The 12500-nt window shown below is 41.9% G+C and overlaps 1 protein-coding gene across 1 annotated transcript; it reads right to left on the bottom strand.

Moving 5' to 3' along the window:
- Positions 1-346: 346 nt before the first annotated feature.
- On the bottom strand, positions 347-12173 carry grip1 (glutamate receptor interacting protein 1; the record flags this gene model as incomplete). Its single annotated transcript, XM_034078853.2, has 9 exons — positions 347-5373; positions 6092-6238; positions 8081-8197; positions 8293-8403; positions 10211-10322; positions 10596-10634; positions 10994-11147; positions 11272-11466; positions 12034-12173. Coding segments are annotated over 9 exons (1321 nt in total), but the record flags the coding sequence as incomplete, so codon positions are not given.
- Positions 12174-12500: the final 327 nt, after the last annotated feature.

Raw genomic sequence — 12500 nt, 5'->3', positions numbered from 1 at the left:
GCGAATGGACGCGGGAAGGGGGGGTGCTGAGGGGGCTGCAGCACCCCCATCTGCGAGGCTCCACTAGCTCCCGCATTGCTATGTTTGTAAAATGTAATCTTCTTAAATGTTTTATGTGAGGGACTGCCGATGGAAATGAGCTCAAAGCTAAATCTGGCACTATTACGCTTGATACATTTTAATGTTTTAAGTGTTCATTACTGTGCATTGTCCGTGCCAAATAAACGATTAAAGACAAATAATTCTCAGAGAAAAAGAAAAGATTCATTCTAAGATAATAATTTTTTCAGAAAAATGTTTATTTAAATCTGAAAACATAGTTCTGCTGTTCAGCAATACTCCCCTTTGTACTCTCATTAAGATACCGTGTTGTTGTGTGCATGGCATGACGGTGCATTTCCCAATAAAAGGACAACATAAATAAACTAATTTAAAATAAAGAAACATGGAGTCGGGGTCCCAGCAGGTCTTCATCTTTATTGTTGCTCAGTAGTCGTCCATACAAAGGGGGGTGGAGAGAGCAGTGGAGCCCGACGGGACAAACACCAGGAACGTCATGCTACCAAAGTATTAAATTTGTACAAAAATACTTTACAACATCCCTGTTCCTTTAAAGAAAAATACAGTTTGGTAGGTTGGTGAAGCTACATGGAAACTAATCTGACCCACAAGTTTTAAATGGCAGTGCAATGCATGTGTGTGTGCCTGTATGTGTGTGGGTGGATGTCTTGCTGAGGTGAATCACGAGAGTGCAAATCCCTGCAATGTAATATACACACACACACTTTCACACACTAACACACACCGTTTATACATGCGCACCAACAGTGTTCATGGCTTTAAATCTCACTCATCAAACCCTCCAGAAGCCCCTCAGCTCTGTCGCTACATGTATAAAATAATTACCATTATTATTATTTAATTATCTCTTTACATTTATTTCAGTTTTTAAATTCAGATGTAGTCTAAAATACTAAAATGCTAACAGTGCTAACCACCTGGAGAGGCTGAATACCAACAGGAGTTTTGTGTAGTGTCAACTATACAATTGTCAATGCTAACAATATGCTAACTAAAACCTAGCTGTGTTAGCCCTGTGCTAGCTAACAGTTGTAGCCCTGTGTTAGCTGTTAGCTAAACCAATTCGTCCTGTGTTAGCCTTGTTCTGGGTGCTAACATCTAGCTGTGTGATCTAAGTGTTAGCCTAACAATAAGAGTTGTTTTCTATACCGTAGCTAAGTCTTGTCTCCTGTGCTAGCTACATACTAGGCATATTAGCTCTGTGCTAACCTTTTATTAGCTATGTTTATGTGTGTTAGCCTTTTTTATGTGCACTAAGTAGGTGCGTTATCCAGGTGATAGCCTTAGCGACCTAGCAATGTTAAGTTGATGATTACCCTGCGCTGCATGCTTAACAAATATTATCCAAATTCTTACACCTAATTGTGCTACTCAGATGTTAGCCCTGTATTAGACTTTTGCTGAAAATACACTGGGTTTATTAGCCATGAGCTAACATTTAGGTATGATGGCTAGATGTTAGCCCTTTAAAGTTAGCTTTGTGCTAACCATATGTATTTATTTGATTGCAACGCTAGTGTGCTAACCCTTTAGCAGCCACATGTTAGGCTAATGGTAGCCCTCTGCTCGGTGTTAGCCACATGCTAACGATACGATGTGCATCCGATTCAAACGTTGGCAAAGTTTGGGATGGAGACAAACAGCCAATCACAGCTCTCCGTTTGTCACACAGGACTTTGGAGAAATGACCAATTTAATAATAAAGGAAGAAAGGTGGAAATAAAAGCATTATAATCAAATAAATGTGCATTTCAAATTAAATATATATGCACAGAAAAACAAGTATCGTGTATTTATCTTTTAGACAAATTACTTATTTTCGAATTATTCTTTTCATATATAATTATTCATATATATTTTAATTTATATACTTATTTACATGTTTTTATTGCCCTTTATATTTAATTAATCTATCTATTTATTTAGTCATATATTTAATTAAAATGGCAACTTTAAGCCTCCAGACTGTGATTGGTTGTTGAAGCTCGGCGAGGGTTTCTATTGGCGGTTGGTGCTGAGGGAGGGTTCTGATTGGCCAGTTTTCTATAGTTAAGAAAGAGGTGAGAGCAGGAAGATGTTGACATCATTCGAAAACACACACACACACACACACACACACACACACACACACACACACACACACAGGTATTTACCGTCACATATTTCCTGTTTCTTCAGGATATTTTTTCTCGTGTAACATCGTTGTTTTCGTGGATATGAGGTGAAGGTTTTTCGGGGGTTTGGATGGTCTCGATGTGAACAGCAACGGCGACTGAACCCATATTTTAAATCTATCTTACATCTTTTCAGGTTCAGTCGCCAAGGAAACAAACAAACAGAGAAAACTGACAACAGTCAATCAAAAAACACACCGATCAATTAGCATAATAGATCACTGTTACTGGGGAGAGGGTGGGGGGAGTCAGGGAGGGGGCATGCTTGGCTTCTTCCTGGTAGCTGATTGGTCCACTTGTGTGTAGAACCAATCACAGACAGACAGCGAGGTTTTTCTGATTGGTTCCAGCCAATCAGCTGAATCCCTCAGAATCTGTCCGTCGTCCCGGCTGCCTATTGGTCGAGAGAAGAAGAGGGAGGGCTGGGCTTAACTGGCCTTGCGTTTAACACACACACACACACACACACACACGCACACGCACACACACGTATGACATACAAACACACACACACACACACACACACACACACACACACACACACACACACACACACACACACACACACACACACACACACACACACACACACACACACACACACACACACACACACACAGTGTGGCCAGTCCAACAGGTGTAAACAGTAGAAAAGGTTTCTTATTGATCTGCTCAGTGTCATTATTCAGGATTATTATTATTACCGTCTGCAGCTCATGGCACAGAACTAAAATCTTAAGTGTCTTTCTGTACATCTCATCAGGGACGCCCCGATATAAAACACCTGATCATTACTGACTGGATTCTGGTCTTGAAATAGAATAATAATAATAAAAAACATTGAAGTGTGCTATCCGTTTGACCACTAGGGCTTTTTTTAAATACGTCCATAATTAAGGCAAAAAACATGATTGAGTCTTAATTTGGCCAAAATCAATATCGTATCAAGGTCCACGAGGTACTAAAGCTGCCGTTGCGATAAATAATTCGACGACATAATACATTTACTTATTTCCCCCTTCCTTTATAATTTAATTTATTTAATAATTAAGACATTATTATGATGGCAGCTTCAGTCCTTTCATATTTTCATGTTTACCTTTTTTTGAAAACCTAAGGAATGTAGGGACTTTTTTGTCAATATTACTCAAGGACTGAATGGTGCGGTGTGGCATGCTAAAAGCTAATGGGTATTTTTAGAGGTTTTTTTCTTCTATTAGAACAGGGGTGTCAAACTCAAGGCCCGGGGGCCCAATCCGGCCCGCGACTTCATTTCATGTGGCCCCGCAAGAGCTCTGAAAGAATGTAATATGTTTATTATACGGTTACAGGCCGATTTACAGATGCACGATGTCCATAAACTACATGTCCCACAATGCATCTTACATTAGATTTTTTTTTTTTTATTTAACTGTAACTTTTTTTCAGAATTTGGCTTTTCTTTTAAAATAATTTTGTGACATTCTCACTGAAGAGACTTGCACTTATTTGCCCTAGACTTCTTCTTTCAGACGTAGTTATCTATGAAGCTTTTTAATAATCCAAAGCAGAGGCAATAAAGTAATATAATACATTATTTTAAATATATAAAATATTTATATATGTATTTTTATATAGTCTTAAAGTTACAACCGGCCCTTTGAGTTCAACCATAATGCTGATGTGGCCCGTGATGAAATTGAGTTTGACAGCCCTGTATTAGAACAAACTGAACTACACCTAAACCCCACCTAACACCATCCACGTCCTTAGTCCTTATCTTTAAACCAACTTTGTCAATATTATACTTGCATTTGACCATTTTCAGACTTGTATTTAACCATCACTAGTTTTAATTGTGCGCCTAAACCCAACACACTGCGCCGAATATAGATATGTATACCTATACCGTCGACATAAATGAACCTGTAAGACCAGAAACCAGTCAGTAATCAGTATGGTTTGGATTGGCTCTAGATCGGGGCGTCCCTCGTCTACATGGCAACCCGTGTGTCCGTCAGCAGGTTCTGGTTCCCATCAGTCTTTGTGCTGCTGTGGTCCTTGGCCAGTACAGCCATTAGAGCCATGGTTCTGATTCTAGTAAGACCAGATGGCCCAGAAGACCCAGTTCCACAGTAGTCATGGATCTTGCTTGGTGGTACACATGATTCTTTGACCATAACAACCATGTCTTGGACCAGTTGAACCAGTACTCGTGATGCTGTCACCACTCAGACCAGAACCCGAGTCTTCTAGACCAAAAAGACCAATCAATTTGGCTTCAGATTGGTTTTGTTCCCACTTATGCCGAGTTCAAACCAATTGCCTTCCCATCTTTTGCCAGTTTACCCAAAGTGCATCAGCTCTGCATTTGGTGTGAACTCACCATAAGACCAGAGCCGATGTGTCTTGGCCAGTAGGACCATTAATTGGCTGTGGCTCTGGCTTCAGTTGGACCAGTAACCATTAATCTAAAACCAGTAAAACCATTGGCTTTAGAAGAATCAGCATCCATGACTCGAGTACCCATTAATGTCGGACCAGTCAGACCAGTAGCTCTCTCATAGTGGTTCCAGTAGGATCAGTAGTTATAGTTCCAGTGACTCCAGTAATAAAGGACCAGTATGCAGAACTGGTTCTTGTGAAAAGGTGAGGAGTTGCTCCGGTCCATCAGTGTGCTTTCAGGCTGCCTCAACAGTTCAAAGGTCATCCAGAGGGTGTGTGTAGCACCATAGGGTACTCTAAACCAGTTTGGACTGGTCAAAACCAGTCATTTTGCTGTTTGGTCGGCCTCTCCAGTCCAATCTGGTTAATTGAATCCATTGTTTGTCTGCTATACGGAATTATTATTGACCTGACCCATCCCAAGGCCCGCCACCAACATGTCCCCCGGTTGGCTCCACTTGATTGGACCGCCGTCCTCCAACTGGCCAATGGAGAGCTCCAAAGGTCCGAGGTCGCTGCCGATTGGCTGAGGGGAGTGGCCGCTGTTGTAGATGCCGTCAGTGTGATTGGTCAACAGCGTGGTGGACGAGGAAGTCGGGTTTCGGCTGATGACGAGCTCCAGGTGGTTCGGAGACTCGGCGATCAGAGGAACCACGAGGCAGCAGTCGAAGTCCCGAGTCCGAACGTGGTTAATCTGGAAAACACGGAAAGGTTCAGAACGGTCTCACACGTGTTGAGGGGTGTTGGGAAAGTTCTGAATGTCCTCGTCCAATCTGAGAGCAACATGATAACAAAGGTATCTCAACGGTAGCTGTGTACATGACAGGATGTGTGATGACCGAGAAGAGCATCAGGGAAAAGTCAGAGTTTTGAGAAAAAGTCAAATTTTTGAGAAAAAGACAGAATTTTTAGAAAAAGACAGAATTTTTAGAAAAAGTCAAAAAATTTAGAAAAAGTCAAAATTTTGAGAAAAAGTCAAATTTTTGAGAAAAAGACAGAATTTTTAGAAAAAGACAAAAAAATTAGAAAAAGACAGAATTTTGAATTTTGAGAAAAAGTCAGAATTTTTAGAAAAAGACAACATTTTTAGAAAAAGACAGAATTTTTAGAAAAAGTCAGAATTTTTAGAAAAAGACAGAATTTTTAGAAAAAGACAGAATTTTTAGAAAAAGACGGAATTTTTAGAAAAAGTCAGAATTTTGAGAAAAAGTCAGAATTTTTAGAAAAAGACGGAATTTTTAGAAAAAGTCAGAATTTTGAGAAAAAGTCAGAATTTTTAGAAAAAGACAGAATTTTTAGAAAAAACAAACAAATTCTCTCTTTTTGTTTTGACTACTTCCATTCTTGAGCGGATCACAAATAGATGCATCCTGAGATTGAAGGGGTGTTATTGATCCCTTTTGTCTTTGTACCTGTAGTATCCGATCGTAAGCTCGGAGGCCGCCGCCCTCTGCTGGTCCTCCCGGTCGGATGTTGTTCACGTAGACGCCGCGGTCCAACATGCCGTCAGAAACACTGAACCCAAAATCTTCCAGATCTGTGGCTTTTTCTAGAGTCAGCTGTAAACAGAAAACACAAACTCTGTTAGGAACACGGCGAGTAGATTGATGTCCAGACACTTTGTCATCGCCCAGCTGAGGGTTCTCCGGTGTACCCAATGGATAACGAGTGCCCGAGCGAGGACTTCTGCCTTCCTGAACCAGTCAATGTCGAGTTGGGACCAAGTTAATGTTTAACGAGTCACAAGTTGGACTTTAAGTTACTAGTCCAAGTCATACTCTACTCTTTCTTTGCAAACTACAATTAGTTGTTTTGTCATTTTAATGCTCTTTTCTTATAGTAGATAAGAATCAGAAGAATTACATGTATGTAATCATGGTTCTCCTTGGTTCTCTCGAGCAACTGGATTGGACACCCAACAAAGTCGATCTTGGGAATAAAGGGTTGGCTTGCTGGGAATGAATAATAATAATAATAATAATATATTTAATTTTTAGGCGCCTTTCATGACACCCAAGGACACCGTACGATTTAAAAAAAAAAAAAAAAAAATAATAATTTAAAAATAAATAAAATAAACGCTAATAGGCAACAGAACATGATAAAAAAAAAAAAAAAAACCCAAACAGGAAATCATGGAGGAGACAGTCAAGTGGACACACATGGGACATATAATGCGGGGCACTACAGTGAGTAAGCAGATTTGGGATTTGAATATGGTGGTTGTGTCTGACTGTCGGATGTGCGGGGGGAGGGAGTTCCAGAGTCTGGGAGCAGTGCAGCTAAAAGCCCGAGCACCCGTGGTGACGAGGCGTGGGGTGGGGGCGGTCAGCAGACCAGCAGAGGGGGGGCGAGAGGGGGTGTACTCCTGAAGATGGCCTGAACATTGGGGTATTCAGGAAATGAAGGACATTGTGACAAACTTTTAAATAACATACTTTGAACCTTTGGGTTTGGGGATTGGTTTCTCAAGGCAAAGTGAAGTCGCAAGTTGGTGTCTTTTTTGGTAAATTCAAATCTAAATTCATTAAATGTGTGATTGAGTCTGACTCTAGTTCATACCACTGGTTTACAGTCTGATTAGCAACTTGGTAGTAGGGATGCCAGCGATTATTCGATTATTCGCTACAGTCTCCATAATCGAATATTATTTTTAAAAATCGATTTTATTTATATATATTTTTTTAATTATTTATGTTTTTTTTTTTTTTCTGGCTTAGTTTCAACCAAAATATATATATATGCTAATAATAGTAATAGTATTAATAATTGTAAATGGTCATTGGTCACACCACCAGTTTGTTTTACTGTAAACTTGGAGGAAGCCTGCGTGCTGCAGCACGCTACACACCGCCCCCACCCCCACCCCCCCTCTCCCTCACCCGTGCGACTAAAGATGAACAAAGCGGCAGCCGGCAGGTAAAAAGAGTTCCTCCTCGTGGAACTACTTCGAACTTACAAGTCCAAAGCAAGTTAAATGCAAGCTCTGCGAAAAGACATTGGTCTATCACAGCTCGGGGGTCGGTCGAATAATCGATTATTATTCGCCAGGGCTGCCGAATAATCGATTTTGATCATGGTCAGTTTCTGGCAACCCTAAACTTGGTAGGCAGCAATAGAATCGTTTTTAAAGACAGAAACACCTACAACTAAATTGTTCTTTATTTCACTGTAAATAAAACAAATTTAAATAATAAAACGGCATTTTGGTCAACCTGTAGTCTATGGGTTTTAGATTCCAGTTCGGAGGATGCGTCTGTCTCTTTCGCTCTAACCACGAACAATATACCAAACACAATTGGTCAAGACTACCTGGACAATAAACGGACACCGGAATGCTTCCTTTACAAACATATCTGTTTATAGAGATACGTTGCTTTGCTCAAAGGTTCAATCGTCACCTTGTGGAGCTCCACGGGGTTCTGGTTTAGGATCTCGTTGACTTCCTGCCTCATCTTCCTCATGGCGAAGGCTCGGCGCGTGGGGTCAGAGGGCAAGGTGTTGGACCGAGAGTTTACCTGAGAAAAGATACAGAAATAAATACCTAAAAGAACTTTAAATATACGATGTAAATGTAAGAGTTAGCGGGAGTTCAGAGGTCGGTTCTGGTTACCGATGGCTTGGAGTTGCTTCGCTCCTGGAAGCTGGCCTGGCGTCCCAGAGTGCTGCGCAGAGGGGTCGGGTCGTGGTTCAGACTGAGCGTGGAACCGGACATGATGGTAGCCTGGGAATAGTCAATAAACAATGACGATCACAAGACGGTCATTCGAAGACAGTCCGTTGGATCCATGAAGGAAAAGAGTCCGAACGGTGTCCAAAGATGCCGGGACAGAAAAGGTCTTTAATGGTGTTTCTATTTCTAAGATATACCATTGTTTCTGAATACAGGATCTACTGGATCAGTACTGGTTTGGACAAAGACGATCTTTCTACTGACATGATCTAAAGATAGGAGCTACTCTTGGTTGATATTGAGATGAATTTTAGGACGTACTGACCAAAAGTACAGGACAACAAACACAAACTATTGTACTTTACAACGATATACTAGAGAATCAAGAAACTACTCTTATGGAGTGGTGCAGGGATTACCTATTTTCTTAGTTAGCGTCAAAATAACTCCCTCCACAAAAAGCTAATGGGATTCTACAGTTTTGTTTAGTGGAATAATCTCGACATATTAACATCACCGCTAAGCTAAAGGTGGCTAATGTTGGGCTATAAAGGAACTACAGCACGGTCACATGACTTCACGTCACCACCACTAAGCTAAAGGAGGCTAATGTTGGGCTATAAAGGAACTACAGCACGGTCACATGACTTCACGTCACCACCACTAAGCTAAAGGAGGCTAATGGTGGGCTATAAAGGAACTACAGCACGGTCACATGACTTCACGTCACCACCACTAAGCTAAAGGAGGCTAATGGTGGGCTATAAAGGAACTACAGCACGGTCACATGACTTCACGTCACCACCGCTAAGCTAAAGGTGGCTAATGGTGGGCTATAAAGGAACCACAGCACGGTCACATGACTTCACGTCACCACCGCTAAGCTAAAGGTGGCTAATGGTGGGCTATAAAGGAACTACAGCACGGTCACATGACTTCACGTCACCACCGCTAAGCTAAAGGTGGCTAATTCCTGCACCACTCTATTACCGCAGCACGATTTTTCTAGTCTCTACTAAATGTTTTACCTGCTTTGCTTTTAACCCGAGTCTTCATACATCCCTCATTACTCCTCAGCCAATCAGAATCAAGGACTCATCAGACGCATGCATGACTGGACAGATCCGCTTCATGACAACAAAACTACCCATCAGGCCTTGCAAAAGCTCTCCCAGCATGCCTTGCTCAAACTCTGCCATGCCCGGTGCAACATGACGCTGCCACGTGATTGGTTTGAAGCAGAGTGATGTCACTAGAGATGTCACATGACGTCGCCATGGTGTGTTTAGCTGTAGCCGGGGTGCGGTTAGAGCTACATTCAGAAACAGCTAACATGTCCGATGTTTGAAACGCTAACGACAGAGAGGAGTTAGTATTCGGAGAGGAAGGAGGTACCAGAGCGAGGAGCTGCGTCTCCTCTCCAGACTCCTGGAAGAGAACCAGTCATTTCTATTTTAAGTTTAAAAAACTCAACTTTTATGGCAGAATTTCCCCCAAAAACGAGTCTTTTCAGCATTCAATTATTTTTACGACTGACAGAGGGAGAAGAATCTGTAATATAAAACTGTGGAAGATCCTTTAGATAAGGGTTAGACAAAATAAAGGTCCTGTTACTAATTATTCAATAGTAAAAATTTTATTATGATTAAATTAAGGATTTCAAATTAAAAAGTACAAAAAAATCATCAAAATTGAGTTAAAAGTAAAAAAAATTATTATAATTTTTATTATAATATTATTACTATTATTCCTTTTTAAATGTATAATTATTTGTATTATGATTATAAATATGTTGTTCAATTATAACTTGTATTATTATAATTCTTTTTATTAAATATTTATTTATTATTACGCTCACCTCCAGCTCTCGGAGGATGCCGCTCTGTCCGCATGTCTCCAGATCCTCTAAAGCCTGAGACCAGAAGTTCTCTTCCTGATCCGGTTCCGTCCCATCATGACCCACGCTGAACCTGGGGGTCAAAGGTCAAAGGTCAAATAGAAGAACACACACACACAGGAGAGAGGAAACTGGTGACGGACAGGTCATGCTGGTTGGAGTTGTGAGGAACGACGTTACACTTCCACCAGGTGTGTGTGTGTGTGTGTGTGTGTGTGTGTGTGTGTGTGTGTGTGTGTGTGTGTGTGTGTGTGTGTGTGTGTGTGTGTGTGTGTGTGTGTCAGGCGGGGGTTAAACCAGGGATCACCAGGTGAGGGGGGGTTTAAGGTCAAAGGTCAGTGTGTACCTGCAGTCGGTGATCAAACCGCTGGGCAGATTATAGGCTCTGCAGACAGAGACACACTGCTGTTATCGCTGTTAGCTCGCGGCTAGCAACTCCCAGTGGTTTGAATGAGGGACGCTAGCATGCTATACTATGGATCTATCTATCTATCTATCTATCTATCTATCTATCTATCTAGTAACTCTATCACATGTTCTTACTATATTAGCTGTTAGTGGGTTAAGTTATTTCACATTTTAGTAAAAATTCATGACAACATTTGTGATTTTTGAATATTTCTGGCATAAGTTCGGTGTATTCATTCCTTTATCTACAAAGCCAGTTTATATGAATATCGTTTCATTTCTTTCTCAATAATTGAACATAAATCAATGATTCTTGGTTGTTTTTCTCCTTCTCACCCTCCCATTGGTGGGCGGTCCCACTCGTCGTCGCTGAGGCCGAGGTCTGACAGCTGATTGGCTCTCTGGCGAGCGCAGGAAGATGATTGGCTGTTTGTCGTCTTTGCGTTGCGCCAGTCGTGGAAATTGTACGGAGACGACTGAAAGGGAGGAGCTGAAAGCACACAGAAGTATTTTATTACGTCTAAATGTCTCTGAGTGTCCTCCTCCAGCATGAGAGTAGCATGCTACAGAGGTATCAACTGCAGCTGTGAGCATGACAGGATGTCTCTTAGTACCCGGGGGGGTGAAGCTGTCCACGTTGGATCCGTCCCAGGACTCCACGGCGCTGTCCACCGACGGCAGGGTGCTGAACGCTCGCTGACCCGACAGCGGCGTAACCACGATGACCGGATCGTCAACGCCGTCCTGGTGTTCCCTCACAAGCCCCGCCCCCATGCCTGAACCAATCAAACAGGACTTAGGGCTCGCCACTGCAGAGAGAGAGAGAGAGAGAGAGAGAGAGAGAGAGAGATACAGGGCTCCATCATCAGAGATAATCCAGTGTGAGTGTGTGTGTGTGTGTGTGTGTGTGTGTGTGTGTGTGTGTGTGTGTGTGTGTGTGTGTGTGTGGTGTGTGTGTGTGTGTGTGTGTGTGTGTGTGTGTGTGTGAGTGTGTGTGTGTGTGTGTGTGTGTGTGTGTGTGTGTGTCTCTGTGTGTGTGTGTGTGTGTGTGTGTGTGTGTGTGTGTGTGTGTGTGTGTGTGTGTGTGTGTGTGTGTGTGTGTCTCTGTGTGTGTGTGTGTGTGTGTGCGTGTGTGCGTGTGTGTGCATGTGTGTGTGTCTCTGTGTGTGTGTGTGTGTGTGTGTGTGTGTGTGTGTGTGTGTGTGTGTGTGTGTGTGTGTCTCTGTGTGTGTGTGTGTGTGTGTGTGTGTGTGTGTGTGTGTGTGTGTGTGTGTGTGTGTGTGTGTGTGTGTGTGTGTGTGTCTCTGTGTGTGTCTCTGTGTGTGTGTGTGTGTGTGTGTGTGTGTGTGTGTGTGTGTGTGTGTGTGTGTACGTACGGTCGCCCTGCTTCTTGATCTTCAGCGTGACCGTCTCTCCGGCCTGCTGCAGCAGACTGATGGCTTCGCTCAGAGGCTTCCCCTTCAGGCTGCTGCTGTTGATCGCCAGGATGCGATCCCCAACGTGGATCGCGCCCGTCCTGAAGTACACAACAACATATATAAATAAATAATACGTGGCGAATATACGTATACAAAATATAATAAATAAAGAATGTTTGTCCTTGTTGAAGGTTTAATAAAAAATATATAAATAAACATTTGTGTCTTTTAATTATAAAACTATGTTGTTCTTTATTATCAACAGCAGGGGGCGACATTCCCCGCTTTAGCCTTACATCCCACTTTATTGACTTCAACCACATTTAAAGGGAAGAATAATGTAAACAAATAAATGATAAATAGTAACTGCAGAAACTCAACATGGACACGCTGTAAGAGCAGATAACTGCTTTCAAATGTACTAA

Source organism: Pseudochaenichthys georgianus, unplaced genomic scaffold (assembly GCF_902827115.2).
Source record: "Pseudochaenichthys georgianus unplaced genomic scaffold, fPseGeo1.2 scaffold_501_arrow_ctg1, whole genome shotgun sequence".
Taxonomy (NCBI): domain Eukaryota; kingdom Metazoa; phylum Chordata; class Actinopteri; order Perciformes; family Channichthyidae; genus Pseudochaenichthys; species Pseudochaenichthys georgianus.
The sequence above is the reverse complement of the archived record's forward strand: the minus strand, read 5'-3'. Positions and strand labels throughout refer to the sequence as shown.